The sequence below is a fragment of the Nycticebus coucang genome, chromosome 14 (assembly GCF_027406575.1).
Source record: "Nycticebus coucang isolate mNycCou1 chromosome 14, mNycCou1.pri, whole genome shotgun sequence".
In the NCBI taxonomy this organism is placed as follows: domain Eukaryota; kingdom Metazoa; phylum Chordata; class Mammalia; order Primates; family Lorisidae; genus Nycticebus; species Nycticebus coucang.
This window is the reverse complement of record NC_069793.1, coordinates 54,011,567-54,036,174: the sequence shown is the minus strand read 5'-3', so window position 1 is coordinate 54,036,174 and position 24,608 is coordinate 54,011,567. Positions and strand designations below refer to the sequence as shown.

Genomic DNA, 24,608 nt, shown 5'->3' with positions numbered 1-24,608 from the left:
TTCCTGTGGAACAGTCTTGCTCTTTCCTCTGCAGTTCCTCCTTGAAGCAAGGAGGTCATGGGGCCACTGGTTGCTTCCCTGAGGCCTCTCAGAGACAGGAAAGGCCCATGGGGAGGTATGTTCTGTGACCTGCCAGGTGCCCTCAGCGTGGCCGAGTTCTAACTCACCCCTTGTTGAAGGCTTCTTCCTCCATTCTGGCCTTGGTCTCCTGACTGACCTCTTCTAGGCAGCTCAGGGTTGGCCCAGGAGCAGGGGCTTCACCATCTGGGTCTCCACTGGTCTTTCCACTAGGGAGAAGAGGAAGTACAGGGCATTGTTTCAGGCAAAGGTTGAGTGTCTGAAAACAAAACCATGTTTTTGGCCTGATTCTTGATTAGAAGTAAGGGAACTCAGATTCTTTCAGTCACTTTCAGATTTTTTAAAAAATCCTTCTACCCTGAGCGAAGATTTTATAAAGGCCCTAGTCCACGAATCCTTCCTAAACTTCCAAATACCATGCCAGCTTCCCTTCTCACGCTCCCAAATCCACCTTTCTCCTCCTTCCAGGAGTTGCTGTGAGTGGGCACACACAGGGTCATTCTGGTCCTGGAGTCCATCTCAGTCTGATGAGCTCACTCTTTCAAATCTCTACTGAGTACAACTAAGTCACGGCACACTGGAATGTGCCAGGGGCATGTTAGAAAATGAAGAAGTGGTTTTTGCTAACATAAACCTTAGGAGAAGAGAAAGCCCTCAAAAGGAAAGAAAAATGCATAATTAACTTCGCATTGTAACTTTTATGAAAGAAATTCCAACCAGTAACAGAAAATAAAAAGGAGAGAGTGTGTTTAGAGTGAATGGTCAGAAAAGGTCTCTCTGAGGTGCTGAAATTGAAGCTCAGACCTGAAAGATGAGGAGTCAGCATCTCAATAGCAAAGGGAAGAACATCCCAGGTAGAGAATAGAGGTTGTATAGAGACTCTGAGACGTGGAAGGTGCTGGGATATTTGGGGAACTGCTAGAGGCAGTGGCAGGGTTTAACTAAGGATAAGAATAGACTTCTGATGGCTGTGAGCTATCCAAGTGGAGATATTGAGCAGAAAGTTGGATATACCAAAGTGAGTCCGAGAAGGGCTCCAGACTGGAGATACTAATTTGGTGTCATCATAATATAGATGCTATTAAAATCCAGGGGAATGGGTAAGATTGCCTAATGAGATAAATGAGGAAAGACGATGACCCCGGACCAAAACACAAGTATCTCCATACCTGGCTCAGGTGGAAAGGGGCCTACGGAGGCAGCTGAGAAGTAGCAGCCAGAGAGGGTGGAGGGAAACCAGGAAAGGAGAGTGTGTCAGGGACAGCGTAACTGTGTCACACACTTCTGAGAGCCTAAGACAGATGGGTATAAACCAACTCCTAGACTGGATAATATGGAGGTCAGGGGGAGCCCTGATGGATGGGGGATCCAAAGCCAGGTGGGAACATTTCTGGTAAAGAAGGGGAGGATGCAGACACCGGACTAGGAAGAGGTGTAGGGGAGCCACTGGAGGAGTGCACAGTGAGGAAGTGGGCTGAGAGAGGACGGTCCGGCAGAGGGGAGGGGAGGAAGGCATGACCAAAGGAGCAGTCTCTGAAAAGAGGAGCAGGGACAGGCAACAGGTGGAGAAACCCCTCCTTGCATTAACCAGGGGGAGAGGAGGATGAAAACAGCAGGCTGGGTGTCTGGTGAAGGAAGATGAGAGGGGTCCTATCTGAATGATAGTTTAAATTTCTCTGTAAAGTGGAAGGCGAGGTCATCTGCTGAGAGTGAAAGGTCGAGGGGCTGAGGAAGGTGTGAGGGAAGTCATGGAGGAAGACAGGAAAATAAATATACTAGAAAATTATAGGGCGGCGCCTGTGGCTCAAGGAGTAGGGCGCCGGTCCCATATGCCGGAGGTGGCGGGTTCAAACCCAGCCCCGGCCAAAAAAAAAAAAAAAAAAATTATAGTAGGATGGCTGGGCAGTGCTGGGAGCTCATCTGAGGGATCGCCAGTGTAAAGGAAGTGTCTCGATGGCTGTGCCTTCCCCAGGAAGCCTGCAGGCCACCTAGACATCCCAACAGGAGTCATGTTGTCATGGAGGAACCCCCAAACGAGGCAAAACTGTGAGCAGAGCTTTCCAGCCAGGACTCTGAGAGATCATAGCTGCCACCTCCCCGACCTCTCAGCCGGGTGTCTGAGTGAGCCTGGTATCTTCTCCTCATTCTTGGCATCAGTGTCCCATCTCTTAGTTTCCCTCAGACCTTGAAAAATTTATATTTCATCAGGCTGTAAACCAAAACCCGTTGTGAACAAGAAAGATAACACTCTAAAAATACCAGCTATTCAAAATATTTCTCCTCTTGCAGATGACATTACTTGCTCCCTTCCATGTGACTTTAGAATATGCACTGGCCTAATGTGCAGTTTCCTATTTATCCAAATGACTGAAGCCAGAGGAGAAAACACAGCTACAGCCAAGGACAGGGAAAGTGATTTTTTTATTCTATATTAGAAATAAAACTATTGGTATCAGACTTTTAATTTACCCACAGCTGTCAACCTTAGAGGTGCCTTCATATGTTAAACATATACAAGGACAGTGTAGTACCGAGGAAGAGAACTTGGTAAGAGGCAAACTTGGATTCAAATGCCAATTTTAACAGATACAAACCACTTAACCTTCCTGAATTTCAGATTCCTCGGCTGTAGGGTAGAGATAGTATAATAATATAAACCTGGCCGTGGTGGGTTGGATTAAAGAAGAAATTAAAGAAGAAATAAATAGACTAGTAAATTTTGAGAGCAATCTCAGCTTCCTCCAAACCTGATTTATAAAATATCCAAGCTGATAAATTACCAGGCAATTTTTTAAATCCTTAAGGAAAAATTTGTTTTATATATTACTGTGACATTTCAGAGTCAGAGGAACTTCAGATGTGAACTGATTTAAAGTATGGTAAAACTTAAAGTCTTTATAAAATTGCTTTAGTAAATTTCTCAGGTGTGCTACGGTGTGCTGTAACACACTCATGCACCTCGGAGTTTTGCTGACCAAGTGACCATTAATGAAACTTCCACTGTCCTTGGGTCACTGCTGTCTAGAGACTCAAACTTTTCCCTAGGAGGGCCAGGAATTTCATGTCCTAGAATCTTCTGTCCATTTCAGATCCCCTCTGAGGCCTTCACATACATCTCACTTGATCTTCCCAATGGTAAGAGGAGCTACCAGAGCTTAAGACTTAAGGTATTATTGTTCTCAGTTTGATTTGTGAGGAAACCTAGAAAGGTTAAATATAACCAGGGTGTGGTGAGCTCAAATTCGACCCTCTGCAGTCTGACACCCACCCGTACCTTTGAGTATGCCCCCTGCCACCCATCTGGGATATGATCCCACTTGGCAGATAAGAAACCCAAGCTCAGGTTGATTAAATGACTTCTCTAAACTCACGTTATTGATGCTGGGACTCTCATTTTGGTCTTTTAATTTCATGGCAAGATGCACTTTGAGGTCTCTCTGAATGTTATCTTTCAATAGAAGTCTTTTCTGGAGCTCTGAGTGGTGTGGGGGCTTCCAAAGCACCTGCTAAGCGAAGCCATTCCCTCCCTCAGGCTGGACCATGGCTTGCAAAGCTTCCGTTCTTTTTGAAGCTGCTTGTTTAGAGTGAGAAGTCTGGGAAGGCTTTTGTTTAATATGGCTAGGGGAAGCTGGGAAGTGGGAGATACACCATAGGAAAATGCTTATTGTTCTCTTCTGACTCCCAGACTGAGCTTATAGTTCCCACTAAATATCTTCTCCAGCTTTCTGGAAGCCTCTCCCTGGGCATCTTTAAGACTCAGTTCAAATACTTTCTCCTCTGTGAAGCCTCTGCTGATGTTCTCCCTCCTCCCATGCACTCCGGTTGAAATTGATCTTTCTCCTCCATTCTCCCACTGCACCTCCACTACTGTGTGGATCAGGGAGAGGTGTTGCTATGTTTCAGATACTGCCCATCCCTCCACATGTGACTGTTATCATGGGGGAGAGCCTGTGTGGGGGTCACAGTGGTTCCTGGCACAGAGTAGCTGCATTAATTATTTGCTGAGTTGCATCGATTTCACTACGGCCCTCCTAGCCCCTGCCTGTGAATCTTGTAAAATGGGCAGGTCCTCCCTGTAAATGGCTCTTCCTGAGAACCCAGTGTTTGGGTTGGGCTAAAGGAATCTCTATTCGTGGCTGTACACAGGAGCCAAGCACAGCCTGCGCCACCCCAGGGATTTCTAGGCCAAACAAGCACACATCTTGGCATCTGTCCCTAGCCTGATCTATGTGCTTTCTTTCTGGGATAATTCACTAAGAAGAGCCTCATTGTTGTCACACATTCATCAGGTCAAAAATATTTGTCCTTCTGCTCAGCTTTCAGGAATGTGCAGGGCAGTTTGGTCAAGGTGTATTAGATTCTGTTTTTCCCACATGGCAGATAAATTTGAAAGTGACCACCATCCTTTCCAGTGGCCATATCTTACGTTCTTGGGCTCAGCCATGTTTCTAAGTCACCCCCACTGCTAGTGCTCTCTCTGCCAAACCCAGCCCGGGGAACCCAAGCTAGAAAACCTCCCTTACTCCCTGTTGTGCAAATGTCTGGGGTCTGCTAGAAGTTTACTGGAGGATAATTCACTCCAGAATACTGCCAGCAAAGGGGAGTTGCTTCCTGTACAAATGTAATATCATATAAAATATTTAAGCAATTTTTCCTGGCTGCTTCAAAAGTGCAGAAAAGTGGTTATTTTAGAAATTAGAGTTAAAATTTCTCTGTGAAACTAACCCTGTGCACCATCCACATCCTGGCTCTGCCGTGACCCCCTCAGTGAATGGTTCCACCCACACCCTGTCTCCCACATCACTCCACCAGCCTCTTTAGAAAATAGCTCTTAAATCCATCCTCCTCTTCACAGCCACACGGAGCTTCTTTCTGTTTTTCCAGTTGAAGGGTCTATTTAAAAGTTAAGAGCATAAGCTCTGCTGTCTACTAGCTGTGTAACTTCAGGCAAGTGACAATGTCTCTGAGTTTTCATTTCCTTATCTGTAAAACAGGGATATTCGTAATAGGCCTACCTCATGGGATTATTGTGAGGATTACATGAGATTCTTAATGCAGTTAGGAAAGCAGTTGCCATAAAGTGAGTGTGCAGTAAATAATAATCACCATGCTCATCATTGCCGTCACCACCCCATTCCTTGCATACTCCTGGCTTTGTTGCCTAAGAGCCTAGAATGTTGCTAACCTCCTGTTTGCCTGTTAATTATATAACTTTTAGGGTTCACTTTAAAAGTAGATTCCTAACAGAAACAATTTTTTAGCCTCCTCTTCCCCCTGCCCTATAACCTTATACCAAAACTGGATTAAGTTCTCATTTTCTTGTGTGTTGTTTCCTTAGCAACTTGTATGTCCCTAAGCTAGACATCAGTTAGTGAGCTGCCCCCCCACCCCCCCATACCAGGGGCAGCAAGTTCGAACCTCACCTGGGCCTGATTAGGGAAAAAAAAAATGTTGGGCACTGTGGCTCAGGCCTGTAATCTTAGCTCTTTGGGAAGCCAAGGCAGGAAAATTCCTTGAGCTTAGGAGTTTGAGACCAGCCTGAGCAAGAGTGAGACCCCCGTCTTTACTTAGAAAAACTAGCTGAGCATTGTGGCAGTTGCCTGTAGTCCCAGCTACTCGGAAGACTAAAGCAAAAGGATTGCTTGAGCACAGGAGTTGGAGGTAGCTGTGAACTGTGATGCCATAGCACTCAACCTAGGGTGACAGAGTGAGACTCTGTCTCAAAAAAAAAAAAAAAAGAAAAAGAAAACGATAAAAAAGAAAAAGATATCACCCACCATGTTGTATTATGATAGGCTATTTCCTATCTGTCTTTCCCAGTAATGACTTCCTTGAGCTCCTTCTATATGCTTGGCCCTTGGTTACTAATTGTCAAAGGAATAAAAGACTGCAATTGTATAGTGCTTCTTATTTGTGGAACTGCACTAGAACTTTGTCCCATTTTAATCTTTAAGACTAAGTGTCACTCTCCATTGATATGTTTCTTTAAATCTACAGGTTCCTAGACCTTTGTTGAGTGAAAATTAGTTCATTATCAAATTACCTGCAAGAGCCAGGCCCTGAATTCTCTCAAATCACATTGGGCAGTACAGTCAGCTCATAAGTATTTGTTTGTGAACTACCCAAAGGCTATTTGATCTTCTCATCCTGTGCTTAGCCAATGTTGTTCGGCTTAGTCACTGTGTGTTTAAGAAATGTGAAATCATTCTAACTGATAGAAATAGAAACTGAATAGAACAATCTAGAAAGCAGCGTATATTAAATTATAATACATTATGACCAGGCTCCATGACTCATGCCTGTAATCCTAGCATTTTAGGAGGCGAAAGCGGGAGGATTGCTTGAGGTCAGGAGTTTGAGACCAGCCTGAGCAATAGCCAGACATCATCTCTACAAAAAAAAAAAAAAAAGAGAAGAAGAAGAAAAAAAGTATAACGCATTATTTCTCTTTAGTAACATGGATAGGGCAGCTAGAATTGACTGCATGGAACAGAAGACGTGAATTCATCTTCTCTCCTAAACTGTCTCATTGTTATTATTTGGGGAATCCACACAATGTCTCTGATTTTGTGATTTCAGACAGAAATTACTTAGCTTAGCATTTTTTAGAAATCAGAGGGAGAGGCTGTGGTTTGATCTGAATCCTTTCTCCTCCAGTTACTCCCTCCCCTCTTTGCTGCCATTCTCATACGGTGTTTTCCCAACAGCATCAACCACAGCATGGCAGTGGCTGGCTTTCTGGACAGCCCTACAGGGGAGCTGCTGACACCATCCTGGGGACCTCCTGACTTGCCTTGATCCTCCCTCTCCCTCTATCACTAGGTTCTAAACCCATGGAAAGATGATGCCACCACTGATCCTTACTTGTTGACATTCCAGATTTGGGGTTGATGCCTGCTGTCCCCAATTTTGTGCCTCGGTTTCTTCCACCAAGACTAGCTCATGTCCTTGATAACCCCACTGTCTAGACTGAAGCTCTCAGCTGGCTTGGCACTAGTGCTACAGAGCTTAGACCCTGATCTGTCATGATTGCAGTTTGTTGGGCAGAGTGGGAACATAGATCCTCTGCTGTGACTGGCTCTGCAGGGAATGGGGTCTTGTTAGGGGTCCTCTGAAGTGGGGATTGGTGCACTCAAAGGGAGGGTTCACAGGGAGAATTTTAGGAGGTGAGTTTCTCAGAGCACCCAGTGACCATTTCTGGAGAGATTCAAAGATCATGGGCTAGGGACTGTGACTCTAAGGACCTGGTAAGATTCTGCAAACTTGGTTGCTCCCACTGGTTGTTAATTAGTCACTGCTTTATCATTTAACTGTAGTTATGGGGCAGGGAGAGAAGGGAGGGAGAGAGAAGGGAGAGAGAGAAGGGAGAGAGAGAGAAGGGAGAGAGAGAGAAGGGGGAGAGAGAGAAGGGGGAGAGAGAGAAGGGGGAGAGGAAGGGGAAGAAGGGAGCAAGCCAGTGCAAGTGCCCCACCCTAATATGGAGGATCTGTAAGCTTAGGGGAGTGAGGTGGCAAAGGGAGAAAATGCTGGGCAAATAAGACTAACATGGACAGACAGCTAAGTGATAAATTGGTGGATGCATAATGAGAGGTGAGGAAAACAGACTGAGTGTTGAGGTGGGCAGCTTGAGATCTTGGATGTACTTAAAAAAGACCCAGCATACACATTCCCTGCCAGGTCCAGCAAAACTTTTCTAACAATGAACAATGAAGGGTTAACGCCATCTCAAGGCAAAGGAGGAGGAATAAGGTATATGTCCTACCAAGTGAGGACAAACACAAATGGAAAGTTCTGAGAGGTGGCAGCTGTGATCCAGATGTCTTCCAGCAAGCAAATGAAAGAATTTGAAAAGTAAGTTATAAACTCCTTGAGTGCACAGAAACGGCCTGCCTTGCTCAGGATGAAAAGATCTGCAAATTGCATGGATGCCTAGAAAAGTTGGGCAGAGCAGATGCTGCTCACTGCCAATACTCACCTTCCTGCCTATTTCCTAACAGCAACATGATTTTATTCAAGAAATTTCCTCATCTTCACGGAATCATTTTGCTTCCTAAAAAGCTGAACCTCTCCTCAACTTTAGGATAGTTTAAGCCCACAATGACAATCTCATTCCCAAAGCCTGTTAGAAAGGGAATATGTTTCCGATTTGCCAATGAGATAAGAGGGAAAACTGGTGAAAGGCCTCTGGGTTTATTCCTGAGAAATATGGGAAGAAATAGTCCCTTTCTTCCTCTAGACCTCTTCTTGTCTTGAGAGGATGCCTGGAGCTAGCAGCCATGTGCCACAAGCCTGATGATGAAATCAACATACCAAGTGGCCAGAGGCAGAGAGATCATAGAGAGGGTGAGCGGGAGACCTCCTGTGCCACCCTCACAGCAGCCTTACCTCTAGATTTACTATTTAAGTCCCCTTGAGCTGGGGCTTTCTTATGTATAACCCAACCAACAGAGACACCTCTGTTGCCTCTGGACTCTTCTAGATTGGGTACATGTGGCCTCAGCCATAGTATTCCTGGTCCAAGAATTTTACAAACTGAATCTGAAGTATTCGTGGGTCTCAGAGTCCCATTCATTTTCCCTAGGACTTAATTTACTTTCTGTTGCATTTGGGGGCTGAAGATGGGAGGAGGAAAGGTGAATGGGGGACACTTTCCTTAGAGATCACCGAAGTTAACAGGAAAACTGACAAACTTACTTTTCCAAAAGTGCAGGCAGTGCTGACGTAACAGGTAGGTTGCCTTTTCCATTGGGTGATTCCGACTGAATGGAAAACAAGACAGAGAACTGAGGATGAGTCACAGGAGGAAGAAGCCAGAGCCCTAGGTCTTGGGTGATTTGAGGAGGGGCTGCTGTTCCTCCTCTTGCCCTCCTCCCCATCCCCCTTGTCTTCCAATCTTCCCAAAGGCCTGGCCTTTTCCGTAGGGCCCTTCCTGTCCTCCTTTCCCCAGTGTTCTTGCCCTCTGGGGGGTGAGCAACCTCCTTCTTTTCCTTCTCTTCTTCTAAGTTCCCATGAGCTAAGAGAAGAGTTTACATTTTGAGGCTCCATTCTGGAGGGGAGCCATCAGTTTATCTCTGTCCCATTTACCGACTCCAACTGACATCTGTGGGCCTCCTACCATATGTAGTACTGAGTTTTGGGGGATAGATTCACAGGAGCCCATCATCATCCCTAGAGCTGCAGCTCCAAGAATAATTCTCAGAAGTTTCCTGTCATTAGTGAAAGCTCAAGCCACCAGAAATTTCTTTAGAATAAATTCTCCAGGGTTTCCACATTGTTTCATGGCAATAGTTTTGGTTTAAGCAATGGTTCTCAATTCTGGCTGCACCTTACCGTTGCCTGAGGGAGGTTTTTAAGAAGTTCGGATCCCCACTCCACAATCTTGGGGTAGGGCCATGGCATAGAATGTCGTAAAAGTACCCTGCATGATTTTAATGTGTGGCCCCTACTCTAAAGGAATGCATATTTAGAAACGCTTATGCATTTAGATGAAGTGTGGGAAATACGTCTGTTAAAACATACTAACCAGCCCTCTCCAACCTCCTTAAAACAAATTTTTTTTTCCAGGTTGCTTTGTTTTAGTGGCTAATTTGAAAATTTAGGTTGATTTTATAGATGATTGAAATGCTTGAAGCAGGAAGAGGTCAGTGCTACCTATTAACACAACAAATAGAGCTTGAATCCACCTGACCAATTGCTTATGCAATCAAATTGTTTCTTTACAGAGTAGTGCGGGTCATACACAGGGAATAGAGAAACCCATTGGAGACAGAATTGGAAAAGTTTTAGATAGAATTACCCAGATGCACAAAGGCCTGGAATGCAGAAAAGATTTTGTTATATAGGAACTGTCTTTGTTTAATAAAAAAAATTTTAATGTATTTTTTCCTCTGGTTATTACTAATACATTCTTACTACAGAAATACAAAGAAAGCATCAGGAAGAAAACAACCATTATTTCCTTTACCGTTAATCAGAGATAATCCTTATACATAGTTTCACATATTTTCTTCCAGAATTTTCTATGCCTAGCCACAGAAACACTTTTACTGAACAGAATTGCTTATATATCAGTTTTGCCATTTTAAATGGTTTTTTATTCATAATAAATTATGGATAATTCTATTCTGTAGAAACCCTTCACAGTGATATCCACAATTTGTTTAACCAATCTTATATTAGTGGACATGGGGTTGTTTCCAGTTTTTCATTGTTATAAACAATGCCACAGTGAACCAAGGCAGGATAATAATGGATTATTCAGGGGGTTCAAAGCTTAGTTCTAACTGCTTATTGTACTTTACAAACTTTAGCTACTTAAACTTGCCACAGAGTGGAAAAACAATTATAACCATGTTGGAGAATTGTGGCTTAAGCATGAAAAGTTATTTTTAAGGAATACTCTCTGAGCTGGCAAGGCCATGCAGAGGGCGCTGAGACTTCTCAAGGCAGCAGAATACCATGTGATTTGGTCTGTATAGAGCTTTCTGAGACTATCAGTTTTTGTGCTGGGAATGGCCTCTCCTTGTTGGCCGTGCTGCCATTTGGTCACCCTGTAGTAGTGAGTGTGAGGGGAGGTAGAACAGTGCTGGGAGGCAGGCATCACCATACTCACCAAGGCGGGTAAGGAGGGGATGGGTGATGAGCCAGGAGTTTGGCCAGGCAGGTTCAGGGCATTAAACTTGGGAACCACAGCAACGCTGACCCTCCGGCGGGGCATATTCTGTGGAATATGAAGAAAAGTGACCAGGCCCACTGTCTTGGTGGTAGCAATAGCCACAGTTCAGAAGGGCTTAGAAAAAGCCTTCTAATTTCTAATACTGTAATGACATTCATTGAATATTTTGGTCTTGTGATAGCGATGGTACTGGGAATGGCCAAAGTCAACCCAAATTTTTTATTGATGGTGAATGACCTTTCAAAATGTTCCTATTTTAGATTAAGAGATCTTGGAGATACAGGATGGAAATGACAGCTCCCCCCCTCTACCCTCCAGTCTCTGGGTAACACCTTAGTGTATAAAAATTGCCCGTAGGCTGGGCCTGGCAGCTCATGCCTGTAATCCTAGCACTCTGGGAAGCTGAGGCAGGTGGATTGCTTGATCTCAGGAGTTTGAAATCAGCTTGAGCAAGAGCAAAACATCATCTCTACTAAAAATAGAAAAACTATCTGGGTATTGTAGTGAGCACCTGTAGTCCCAGCTACTCAGGAGGCTGAGGCGAGAGGATAACTTGAGCCCAAGGGTTTCATGTTGCTGTGAGCTCCAGGGACACCACAGCACTCTACCCAGGGCACAGAGTGAGACTGTCTCAAAAACAAAACAAAACCAAAAACCTGCCTATAGCTTAAGATCATTTCACATTTGTTTAAGAAATGTATAGCCGGGGAAACTGCACAAGAAAGGTTAAGTTGTTAGAGGCTGAGTGTGAGACACTGAAGGGAACCCCCCGCTGAGGCAGTCTGGGCACGCATGTATCCAAGAATGAAGAATTGCTTGGATGACCATGGAAAATTCTGTCAGACTCTTCTAGGAGCCCTGGGATTCCTTCCCAGGTATGAGCGTTCATACCTTTCCCAATGTGAGGGACATGGACCGTGCCGTGCGAGGGACCCCGTCTTCTGCAGGAGGAGGGAACAGAGAAAAGAACTCAGTTACATTTCAGACTAGGCTCTGGCAGGACATAGGCAGACAGAAACTAAGCCAAGATATCTATGGGCCAGAATTGGCCCACAGGCTGGGTGACAGGAACACTGAGATTGGCACTTCACCTTCTGAGGCAGTCATGTGCAGAGTGGAGGCTCTCTTGGACAAAGCCTTTATTCTAACTCTACTGGGCACTATAGTCTTAGACCTCTGATCTTCACCTGACATCACTACACAATCTCTGGGTAATGCCCTGGGTAGTATATAAAAATTCATAGCAATACCAAAGCTGATTAGGTCATTTTATGCTCAAAGATGTAGAGTCAGAGAAACTATGAGCAAGGAAGGCGTGGGGCTGGTAAAGAAAGAACACTTACTGACAGAAGTAGGCTCAGTACGTCACCTACAAAATGATTCAGAATGAGGGAAGAAAACAACCCAGGAATTTATCGTCCTTACTACAAGCACTAAATGATTTAATTCCTGTAATGTTTAGCATCACACCTGGATAATGTTGCCAGCAGGAAACATCAGAGTACCTACAGAGGAATATATTTGTAAGCTCAGTTCAGTTTGACAAATATTGTCTAGCCTGTGATATCTGTCTCTCCTTCATATCTGTATATTTCTCATGTGTCTCTTGAAAAGCACATAGCTGTCCTTTTCCTCATAATCTAATCTGAGGTTCTCTATTAACCAGTTATTTATGAAATAAGTGATTTCTAATATACTTATATTTATTTCCACCATCTTATATTTTCTACTCACTTGACTTAACTCAATGATTTTTTTTTCTAATCCTTCTCCCACCTCACACATTGGTTAGAGAATTATGTATTCTAATTTTTTTTTTTTTTTGAGACAGAATTTCATTATGTCGCCCTCGGTAGAGTGCTGTGGCGTCACAGCTCACAGCAACCTCAAACTCTTGGGCCTAAGCAGTTCTCTTGCCTCAGCCTCCCAAGTAGCTGGGATTACAGGCGCCTGCCACAACACCCCCTATTTTTTGTTACAGTTGTCATTGTTTTTAGCAGGCCTGGGCTGGGTTCGAACCCACCAGCCTCGGTGTAGGTATATGTGGCTGATGCTTTAACCACTGTGTTACGAGCGCCAAGCCTTAATTTCTAATTTTTAATGTGTCTCCTTTACATACTGACTTTAAATTTAATCAAGATCTCTATTCTTTTCCAAAATAAAACCATAACTCCCATCTTAATTACCTTGTTTTTTTGTATTCATAAACTGTTCATTATGATTGCTGTTTTCTATAGAGAATGATTATTTAGATTTACCCACATTTTTACAAATGTCTTTGAGCACCATTTCTTCTTGCATCCTACTTCTTTCTTTGGAGCTCAATTTCATAGGTACAGCCTTAGGAAGACTTTTTTTCAGCAAGGGCCTCTGGGAGCTAAACTTTCTCAGTTGTTGCCTCCGAGTGTCTTTACCCAATCCTCAATCTTGCATGATGGTTTAGCAATTTGTATTATCTCTGGATTGCCAGTTATTTTCTCCCAGCTCTTTGAAGAGGTAACTCAGTTGTCTTCTGGTACTATTATTGAGAATTGTCATTCTTTTGCAAATAATCTCTCTCTGGTTACTTTTCTCTCTCTGGTTACTTTTAAGATCTTCATTTTGTCTTCGCTATTCGGCTATTTCTCAGGGTGTGTTTTTCTTCCTCCTACTTAGAATTCACTATACTTTCTAAATCAGTGGTTCTCAACCTTCCTAATGCCCCGACCCTTTAATACAGGTCCTGTGGGTCACGACCTACAGGTTGAGAACCACTGTCCTACATCCAATGATTCAGGAATTTCTTGCGTTCTGAAAAATCCTCAGCCATTCTTTTTTTGTACATTTTCTCTCCTCAACCTCAAGGACTATCTAATACCCAAACATATTTGGGAATTTCTCATTCTATACTCTATATCCCCTATCTCATAATGCTTTTTTTGTATTTTAATCAAATTATCCTTCTGAACTACATTTTGGGTAACTTCCTCAAATTTTCCAGTTAACTTTTTCAACCGTGCCTAATATGGTTTAAATGTTGTGTCCATCAGGATAATCTATGCTACAATAATAACCCCAAAATATGGTGGCTTATAGCAACGAAGATTTCTTGCTTCTATTTACATGTCCATTTACTTCCTTTTATTTGAGGGGTATAGGTGGTTTTCATTACATGGACAAATTGCTTCTCTGATGAAGTCAGGGCTTCCATTTACTTCTGAGTTGGCAGTAGGCTCTGCTCTGCATTTCCTCACTTAGGACCCAGGTTAATGGAACATGTAGTATTTTGAAGCAGTGGTAGTTGTCATATTAGGAGGAAGAAATAGGACAAATTGTACATAAGTTCTTAAAGGCCTCAACTCACTTGTAACCCATGTCCTATTCACATTTCACTCACCAAAGCAAGTCTCATAGCCTCGCCCTGTGATGTCAAAAGGATGAGGCTATGTGACCAGAAGGAGTTCTGGAATACTGAGGAATAGCTTCAACCATAGTAACTACCACACCTTAACTACTAAGTTCTTCTTTTTTTTTTTTTTTGTAGAGACAGAGTCTCACTTTATGGCCCTCGGTAAAGTGCCGTGGCATCACACAGCTCACAGCAACCTCCAACTCCTGGGCTTAAGTGATTCTCTTGCCTCAGCCTCCCGAGTAGCTGGGACTACAGGTGCCCGCCACAACGCCCAGCTATTTTTTGGTTGCAGTTCAGCCGGGGCCGGGTTTGAACCCGCCACCCTCAGTATATGGGGCCGGTGCCTTACAAACTGAGCCACAGGCGCCGCCCAACTACTAAGTTCTTAATTTCTTTTCTTTCTTCTTCTTCTTTTTTTTTTTGCCTTGGATCGAGTGCTATGGCATCACAGCTCACAGCAACCTCCAACTCCTGGGCTTACGTGATCCTCTTGCCTCAGCCTCCCAAGCAGCTGGGATTACAGGTGCCCACCACAATGCCTGGCTATTTTTTTTTTTTTTTTGGTTGTAGTTATCATTGTTATTTGGCAGGCCCAGGCTGAATTTGAACCCACCAGTTCTGGTGTATGTGGCTGGGGTCTTAGCTGCTTGAGCTACAGGCACAAAGCCTAAGTTCTTAATTTCTATCACTGTATTCCTTACTTCAAGGAGTTTCATTTTATTCTTTTGTTGATAATTGTATTCTTTCACTCTCATGTTTTTAAGCCATCCTTTTTTGTCTCTACAGCTTTAAAAAAATTATTAGATTCTATTTTCTGAAGTTTTAGGATATAATCCTCTTGTATCTGATGATTTTTGTTCACGCAGAATTGTTTTCTTATATATTTTATGATTTTATATCTTGCGAACTCATCTTCAGAGAGGCTTGATTAGAGAAGTCCCGCATGTCCTGGGTGCAGGGTGTGTCTCCCTCAGAGTATATGTTTCTGACAGTGTTTCTTGAGATGCTATGTTACTGTTCTTTTCAGATTTTCCGCAAATTGCATCATTATTACTGTCACTTTAGGCATGTACTTTTCCTATGAGGAAGGAAGACGTTTTTTTCCTATTAGAGCCCAGGGTGAAACAGACAAACTTACTTGTTTGCTTCTCTGCTGGCTGGTGACTATTTTTTTCCTTGCCCAAATTCTATCCAAAGGTACAATTCTCTGAAAGTCTTAACTTTTTGTGGGAATCTCAGTGTCAATTCTCTGCCACGGGTGTTGAAGGCCTTGTCTGAGATCACATGTGAGTGCAGAAGATTAGCCCCCAGAGAACTGAGGCAAACACTTGTCCCCAATGAAGCTGCAGGGTCAGCTTGGTTTCAGTTCTCTTTTCTTTTCTTGTATCTGGGTATTTCAATTTCTTTTCTTGTAAACTCAGCTATTCTTTCAGACTTATGTTTGCTTTTTTTTTTTTTTTACCCAGCAGAAACTCCTGAGTATTTGTGGTCAAAGTATTTTCAAATTTTCTAGTCATCCCAAATACCAGAACCAGAAAACATTCTTTATATATAAATAAAATACACATATCAATCTTACAAGTGAACCTTTAAAGGTCATAATTAGAAATTTTGCAAAAGTGGAAATAACAAATTTTTAATGAACACTTTGAAAGGCCAAGATATATGAATTAAAACCATGAAATATAACACCAAAGGCATATGTATTTTTTAAAAGAATGAACAAGAATGGTGTCGATGGGCAGTGCCTGTGGCTCAGTGAGTAGGGTGCTGGCCCCATATACCGAGGGTGGCGGGTTCAAACCCAGCCCCGGCCAAACTGCAACAAAAAAATAGCCGGGTGTTGTGGCGGGCGCCTGTAGTCCCAGCTACTCGGAAGGCTGAGGCAGGAGAATCGCCTAAGCCCAGGAGTTGGAGGTTGCTGTGAGCTGTGTGACGCCACGGCACTCTACCGAGGGCCATAAAGTGAAACTGTCTCTACAAAAAAAAAAAAAAAAAAAAAAGAATGGTGTCGATGGCACAATGAGCTGGACATTATTATAACCTGTTAAATGAACACATCAATGAGGTATTTGAAAATAATTTTAGAGCCTGATAAGTATTTCTTTCCCCTAAACTAGTATTTATATGTCTAGAAACATATCTTAAGGAAATAATCTAAAATGTGGACAATGGTATGTTTCATATTCAGAAAATAATGGATTTAACGTGGATTACCAATTTTGAAATCAGGGATATTTTATTTCACTATAATCTTCAAAGTCTCAGGCCTAGATTTCCATATGTCTATAGACATATTCCTCATAGACAAAGATTTCAAGAAGTCATGTAAAGGCTTCAGATACCAACACTATTAGAGGATCCGTCATAGAGTATCTCACTCATTAGAGAAGTCCCGCATGGGTAGGTGCTGATCCCTCTGCACCAGCCCAGCCTGAGGTGGAATGGAAACAAATATCCAAAAAACATTTATTCATTATTCAGGACTCAGCTTCAAAGACCTCTCCTATCGTATTTTCTCAACCTCCAGAATGAACACGGTAATGTAATTGCCACACCATGATTAGCAGGAACTTTCTTAAACTACAAATACGATTATGTCAGTTTCTTGATTTAAATCCTTGGTTGGGGTCAGGTGGTGGCTCAGCGCCTGAAATCCTAGCACTCTGGGAGGTCGAGGAGAGTAGAATGCCTGAGCTCACGGGTTCAAGATCAGCTCACAGTTCGGACTCTGCTCCCCTTGAAAGCCTGCTTTCTTCTCTCATAGCATTGGCTACTCTGCTCCAACCACCCCCCAAATTGAGAGCTCCTTTGTGTCTTAACATGTCCTTTACCTTCATGTGTATTCCAGTACCATATGGCATACACCAAAGGTACTCAATAAATGTCTGCAGAATGAATGAATGAGACTCATGGGTAACTGATCATACCATAAATTTTGGGTAAAGTGGTTCGAAGGAAACCTGGAACTTTGGAGGGAAATAATATGAGAGTCCGTGCATTAGGATTTCTTGGCGGCAACGTCTCCAACTTCCAACACTGACGGAGAGCGGCTTGTCAGAGGGCCAGATGCCTGTGTGGGTTGGGATCCTTGCTGCAGAGACCCAAGGCAGACAGTCTGGAGCACGTGTACACTGCCTTTGGACTCTGGGAAGTGTCGCTGATATTCCCCAGGGAACTTGTGAAACCTCCTGTTTATAAAGAGTTCCCATCTGTTATACATTCTCTCCTCCTGCTCTTGGTAACACGGATGTTTGGATTCCTGTTGCTAAAATGTCTGTTTTCTCCTAGCCACCCTCATCAGCCAGAGGCCAAACCCTAGCAGTTTCCAAGGAGAGATGTGATCCAAGGTACCATCATCTCCCTCCTGCACTGAGCAAGACCCTCCTAACTCATCTCCCTTTACTTTGACGTTTGTGCACCTCTAATACATCATCCACTGAAGTCAGAGGAATCTAAAAATAAAATCTGATGGTGTCATGCATAGTAAACTTTCTAACGACTCCTCATTGCCTGGAGGGTTGCAATGTGACTCACAAATCTCACCTTCAGCCTGTCACTGCCACATTCTGACACTGCAACTGCAAACTATTGGTTTCATTTTCTTCTCAGCCCCAACCTCCACACCTTTGTCTCTGCTGTTTCCTCTACCCAGGATACATGTCCCCCTCTTGGATAGAAAACTCCTATTTTTACTTTAAAACATTGAGACCATCCTCTGTGAAGCCTTCCTCAACCCCCTCCAGCAGAATCAGGTGGTCCCTCCTCTGAGCTCCTACAGCAATTTGCATAGGACATACAAAAAGGTGTATTTCTTTAAGACATTTGTCCTACGTGAGAGTCTATCTCAATAATATCTCCTTCAACCAGACTCCCACTGCAACCCCCTGCCCAGATTCATGGGGTTTCCTCTCTCTACTTACCCAGTAATGTAATTGCCACACATGATTAGCAGGAACCTCCTTAAACTACAAATGTGATTATGTTAGTTTCTTGATTTAAATCCTTGGTTGGGGCCAAGTGGTGGCTCAACGCCTGTAATCCTAGCACTCGGAGACCAAGGAAGGAGGAATGCCTGAGCCACAGCCAGAGTGAGACCTTGGCTTATATCAACAAAGCCGCATGGTGTGGCAGGTGCCTGTAATTCCAGCTACTTGGGAGACTAAGGCAAGAGAATTGCTTAAGCCCAAGAGTTTGAGGTTGCTGTGATCTTTGACACCATGGCACTCTACCAAGGGTGACAAAGTGAGACTCTGTTTCAAAAAATAAATAAATAAAATAAATCCTTGGTTGGATCCCTATTGCTTTCCAGAAATTTGGGCTAAAGCATGTGCTCCCTAAAAGGGGGCCCTAATCCACCAAGACTTACAGGGTGCGGGGTCACTCTTACAAAGTAGAGTGAGCCCTTGCAGTCTGTGAGCTTTCTGTCTATGCTTAGTCACTCTAGTTCATTGCGTCGTGAGTTAGGAGGTCACTTTGGGGTTGCTTATGTTTTCTAGGGTTTTTGTTGTTGTTGTTGTTGTTGAGACAGAGTATCACCATGTAGCCCTCAGTAGAGTGCCATGACATCACAGCTCACAGCAATCTCAAATCTTGGGCTTAAGCGATTCTCTTGTGTTAGCTTCCCTAGTAGCTGGGACAACAGGCGCCCACCACAGTGCCTGGCTATTTTTTTGTTATAGTTGTCATTGTTGTTTGGCAAGCCCAGGCTGGGTTCGAACCTGCCATCCCTAGTCTATGTGGCCGGTGCCCTAGCTGCTGAGCTACAGGTGCCGAGCCATGTTTTCTAGTTCTTGAGGGCCAGGCCTGCAGGAGCAGCTGCTGCACTGGACATGGATAGGGAACCTTGAGTAACTGGAAACAAGTTGTGGGGCTGCCCTGCTAGCACTGACCCTAGCCAAGAGCTCTTTGGGTCCATATTGCAGGGCCAAGATGGGGTGCAAACCTAGGTCCTTACCAGAGGGGCCACAGGTGCGGCTTGAATTCTGATTTGCAAGCTTTTTAAACTCCATGAGCTCCGCGTGGTCCTTCTCATATGTCCTCTTCAGGTTCTCCACGTACTGCATCATCACCTCTGTGGCTTTTGACATGCGCTTTTCCTGCAGGGAAGGAGAGCCTGAGTACACTAGGTGCTTGGCTCAGCCACCTGTGTTCAGGAAAAATGAGGAAACAAGCCACAGTGCTGAGGAGGTGAGGGGAGGATGTGTCACACAGGCTTCGTGGAGATGAAATGAAATAGACGCAGGATGTGGGCAGCATCCATGCGTGGACAGGAGAGACAAAGGGCATTCAGGCCAGGCAGCTTCAGGAGGAATCCAGCGGCAGAAAAGCACAGGGCTTCTATGGGGTGAGGATTTCAGACTGGCATCCTCTGGAGAGTGAAAGAGATGCTATTGCATTATTCTGGAATAACAGATGCAAATCAGGGATGTCTGGCAAACCCAGACTGTTCAGATCACCCTACTTATATAGAAATCAGCAATCAGATCGATTTATTCATAGAAGAAAAAGTGAGATAGGACTGGTCTGTGCAGAACCTCAAATGCTAGACAAGGGGATATGAGCTTATCAAGAGGGAAACGGGAGCCACTGAATGTCTTAAAGTAAGGGAGTAACATAGTCAGGATATAAGAAGAGATGGGATTGAAGGGAGTGAGACTGGCAGTAGGGAGAGCAGAAAGGAAAGACAAGAGCCTGAACAAGTCCAAGGGAGCCAGAGAGGAAGCTGAGACCAGAGGCCTGGGCAAGGGAGCCATTTTGGTAAGGGTGAAGACGGAGTGAGCAGCGCCTGGGCTGAGACGCACGTTTGGGAAAGCTGTCTACAATGAGAACGGCTTTGCTTGTACCCGACTTGTGGCCCTCAGAGGGCCTAGCTCAGGCTCTGCCTGGCCACAGAAGAGCCTGATAAGTGATTTCCCTGGAAAAAGTCCCTACAGCCGTGTGGGGCTGAGATCTGCCACTCTCCGCTCCCAGCTGGAGTGACTTCCTGGGTGACACTGCTGAGTCAGGTGCCCTTCCCCTCAAGGGCACAGGGTGGGACAGCTCAGCGGCTGGGCTTTCATTTCACAGGAACTTCTCAGTGCTGTGCCCCAGGAACATCCTCCCCCGCAGCCAGCGCAGAGCATCCATGGTAACAGCACAGTGATAACAATGCCTGCAGCCCTGCACTGCAGACACCATGATCATCCTTAAGTTATGGTTGAAGCAGCTGAAGCGTACAGAGCTCGGTACCCGGCCCAAGGTCACACAGCAAATGCAGGGTGGAGCTGGGGTTAGAACCCAGGCAGTGTGATCTCATCACATCCTGCCGGACTAGGGCAGTGCTCTGTGAGCTTGAGGACTTCAAAGTGGCCCAGGAGGCACCAAGCCTGGGCCTGCACGCCAGCTCTGCCGCTCACAGTGCCATTTCTTTTCCAAGACTCTGAGTCTTCATCTGGGGAAAAGGCTATTTACTTTATAGGGTTGCTGCGTGGATTAAATGAAACAGAGTCGTTTTTAGTAAAGTACGTTCTGCCAAATACTATTTCTATGGGAGTTGACTAGATATTTTGGGGGTAAATAGGAGGGATTCTTCAGCCAAACACATTTGGAAAATACTTAGGTAAAGTTAAATAGTATTCTTCAGCCCAGGACTTCTCGAAGCCTTGGCTATGCCAATGTACATTAAAAATCTCCAAGAAAAGTAGTACACAGTGGTCCCCAAACACGTATTGTCACAGAAGCTTTTTCCCAGGAAGCACCTTGAGGGTGTAGTGGTCTACTCATAGTTCTCTGAATACTGCCACAGTCATGTACATAGGATGCTGGCCCAGAGGAAGCTGTCACTAAGTGGTGCATGCAGTTGTGGCTGCTAAAGTTATTGCTCTATTTAACTCAGGAGAGCAGAGCCAGTTGGCAAGGCTGGGGGCCGGTGGGGCTCACCTGGCGGACGGCCCCCACTATCTCAGCACGGCTGGAAAGGCGGGCAGCCAGGCGGTGAAGGACAGCAATGTCCTCCAGCAGCTTCTGGTAGGTCTCCCGGTGCTCACAGTGATGCCAAAGTGAAGCTGAGGACTGGGGAGTGAGAAGGAGCATCATCCGGGGTCATCAAATCATGTGACAGACTGAATGTTTGTGTCTCCCCAAAATCATGTACTGGAATACTAACTCCCAATGTGATAGGAAAGTGGGGCCTTTAGGAGGTGATCAGGTCACAAGGCTGGAGCCCTCATGAATGGGATTAGTGCCTTTATAAAAGAGACCCAGCAAATTCTCTTGCTCTTCACCCACCACGTCAAGATATAATGGAAAGATAGCAGCCTGCAGCCTGAAGAGGGCCCTCACCAGAACCCAATCATGCTGGCACCTTGGTCTTGGACTTCCAGAACAGTGAGAAATAAATCTGTGTTGTTTAAGTCACTCAGTCTATGGTGCTTTGTTACAGCAGCCCCAGTTAAGACACATGCCAAGGACCTGGCTCTCATGAGAGAACCCCTGGGCTCCATCCTGGTCAAGAGAAGTGGCCTCTGCAGGGCCCAGACCACAGCTTCTGCTGGGGATTGGAGAAGCCCAATGTGAACACTGTACACCTGGCTGACCTGAAAGAAGTGACATCCAGGCCACCCAGTCCCTTCCTGAGGTGCTCCCAAGGGCTCAGGGGGCTCGCCCACAGCCTGCGGTAACCAGGTCTTCAGGATCTCTGCCTCAATTCCTCCCAGCTGAGGAACACTTTTCAGTTTTGGCTCAATTTTTAACTTCAGGAAACCCTACTTGGTGCCTGACAGAGAAGGAGGACACCCAACGTGGCCCTTGGAGACAGTTGGTCCTCCAAGGATTCTTCCCGTTAGGCTCCATAATTACCGTAATGGAAGCTTTGAAGTTTTCCAGTTCTTTCTCCGTGTTCTCCTCTGTCAGGTTGCGTTCCCGTTCAGCCTGGTTAATTCTAGACTCCAGGGTGTAGCTGTCATTTCTAAAGGCCAAGGATAGTTGTACAAACACGTTCTGTTGGGAACAAGAGTGTGGGAGAGGTGCTAGGAGGAGTTATTGCAGGGAACAAGGCTGCAGGTGCACTTCTTGCAGAAGTATTTTGCAACAGCCCCTGGGGCCAGGCACCAAAGCCCTCTGCAAGTGAAGCTCTTACTTCACACTAAGCCACACAAATGATGGTAAAGCAGTAACCTGAGGTCCACGCTAGGTCCTTCCCAGGACCAGAAAGACCAGATGTATTTTACCAAAAAATATTAAGAGAATAACACTTTACTCCCCCCTGAACTTTAAGAAAATAACATCCTGTATTTGGGTTTAGGTAAACTCAGTCCAGTACAGCTGATCGTGTAAGCAATTTGGATTTATTACTTTAAGGGCTTTGGAGATTTTGCATAAAAACATTGTATTTAAAGAAACCCCATTTGAGATTAAGCATTGTTGACATAAAGCAAATTTCAACCAGCATCTAGCCTGAGCATTCTGAAGCCTACATCAGTAGCAGCTTTAAGGAGATTAAATAAGGCTAGGTACAATTCTGTTAGGATAAGCTTTCTGGAATAAATAATTCAAGCCAAAAATGCAGCCTGCATGAATGAATTTTTAATTTATTGATCAGACATGGAATTCCTGGAATAGGAGATTACTGGAGAAATAGACAGGTGGACCTCCCACAGGAAGGAAACAATGGTCTTCAATGTTACAGCCTTCATTGCCCTACCTGAGTCAGATTGTAGCAGATTTACACACTGTGGTCACCGACTCTGCTTGAGTTTCTGAAGTTCCTGTAAAATGCCCCAGGGAGGGCAGACATCTCCAGAGAACTGAACTGATCCAATGATGATGGCAATATTGAAAACGACTCCTTATTGAATATCTAGTGTACACCAGCACTGCCATGAGTTGTACACAACCACCCTCGGGGGCAGGAAGTGTTATACCCATGTGATGGGTAAAGAGACCAAGACCAGAACCAAGAGAGGTTAAGTTCAAGGTGACATAGGAGTTAACCGTGAACTGATTCCAAAGCCTATTTTACTTCCACCTGATGCAAGCTGATTATGTCTGTGGGCCTCTAGGAACAGGGTCTGCCCACAGCCCGTCTTCACAATCATCAGTGGAAGGGCTTTGAGTTCACAGTCCAGCGATGGGGATTTTCTGTTCTACCCAGGCCTTGGTCAACTCTACGAATAATGCTCAGCACTTACTTCTTTATCCCTGGGTCATCCCCTTAGGGCAGCGTTACATAAAGAATCCTGAATTCAATGGGAACACTTGGATTCAAATCTTGGTTTTGCTAAGAACTGGGTCTGAGTTATATAATCAGTTTTCTCCCTTGTTCTAATTCCTGCGCAATCTGTTTTTCAGAGCTGCTGGGAGGATAAGCGGAAAGGATGGCCAGGAGTGTTATGAGCCGCAAGTTCAGCGCCCATGTGCAAGGTGACTGTTACTCTTGGTGGTGGTTACTTCACACGGTCTGTCTTCCTCTGCTTACCGGGTCCACATCAGTTCTAATGTCTCAACTCTGGGATATACTCTTTTTGTCCATCTATGCCCCCTTTCACCAGAGCGAATACCAAATTCCTCTCAGCTTGCTGATAAGCCCACTGGGACAAAAAGGCCCTAAGGGGAGTCATAGGTGAATCCAGGATAGCGGGGTGCTGACAGCAGCCTCCTGCCTCAGCTGAGCTGGCTTGTCTTGTCGCTGACACCCTCAGAAGGCAAGTCAAGCCACTTTTCCTCTAACCCAAAGTTTAAAATTTGAAATCTATCTTTCAATAATATTGAAAAAAATCTGATGCACTTCCAGATTCCCAACTGACTTTGTATATCTAAGTCATACATTTAAAGAACATAAACAACCCATGAAGGAACATGGAACTTCCAACTACCTTCTCCTCTGACCAAATTTGTCAAAATCTTCCATTAACTGAGGTGAGAGTGGGGATCTCAGCAGCTTACGGGGGCTGGTCGCGCATGTCCACATTATCCCACAGTCACTCTTGTTTTTGTGTAAAAATGTCAGGGCTAGAGGCTGGAGGAAGGAATGTTTTGAATAAGCTCAGTCAAGTACAGGCACTAAATTTCATAAAGCACTTGAGTCACTTACCTCAACTTCCTTTTCGGTGAGTGCAGGAGCGCTGTGAAAGAGAAAAAGCACACAACTGAACTTTATTCAACCTATTAAACAAAGCAGAAGGTGATTTTGAATGACCAGCAGACCATGTGTTTCCAGGAATGGAGTAAGCAGAGATGGTGAGACAGAAAAGATGCAGTGTCCCCTTTCTGCCTACTCTGTCATCTGTGAGACATTGACTCTTACGGTGCCAGTACTACACTGCAACTCTGCACAATACTCTGAAACTCTGGACAAATTAATCTCTCAAGCCGCAGCTTGCCCACCTGTAAAATGGGACTATCATCATCTACACCTTGGAAGTCTTACATACGTACATGTGCACGTCTGTGTGTGCATGTGCACAAATACATGGCGCTCACACT

The 24,608-nt window shown here is 44.6% G+C and overlaps 1 protein-coding gene across 2 annotated transcripts in view; it reads right to left on the bottom strand.

Moving 5' to 3' along the window:
• IRAG1 (inositol 1,4,5-triphosphate receptor associated 1) overlaps positions 1–24,608 on the bottom strand; it is a 141,567-nt gene that overhangs the window by 9,618 nt on the left and 107,341 nt on the right. For both annotated transcript variants that reach the window (XM_053561930.1, XM_053561928.1), the window contains 8 exons: positions 24,217–24,247; positions 21,984–22,124; positions 21,066–21,197; positions 19,102–19,243; positions 11,645–11,694; positions 10,691–10,798; positions 8,773–8,837; positions 168–287 (listed from right to left, as the gene is read on the bottom strand). In XM_053561930.1, coding sequence (XP_053417905.1) covers positions 168–287; positions 8,773–8,837; positions 10,691–10,798; positions 11,645–11,694; positions 19,102–19,243; positions 21,066–21,197; positions 21,984–22,124; positions 24,217–24,247 — 789 coding nt within the window. The remainder of the gene's footprint in view (positions 1–167; positions 288–8,772; positions 8,838–10,690; positions 10,799–11,644; positions 11,695–19,101; positions 19,244–21,065; positions 21,198–21,983; positions 22,125–24,216; positions 24,248–24,608) is intronic.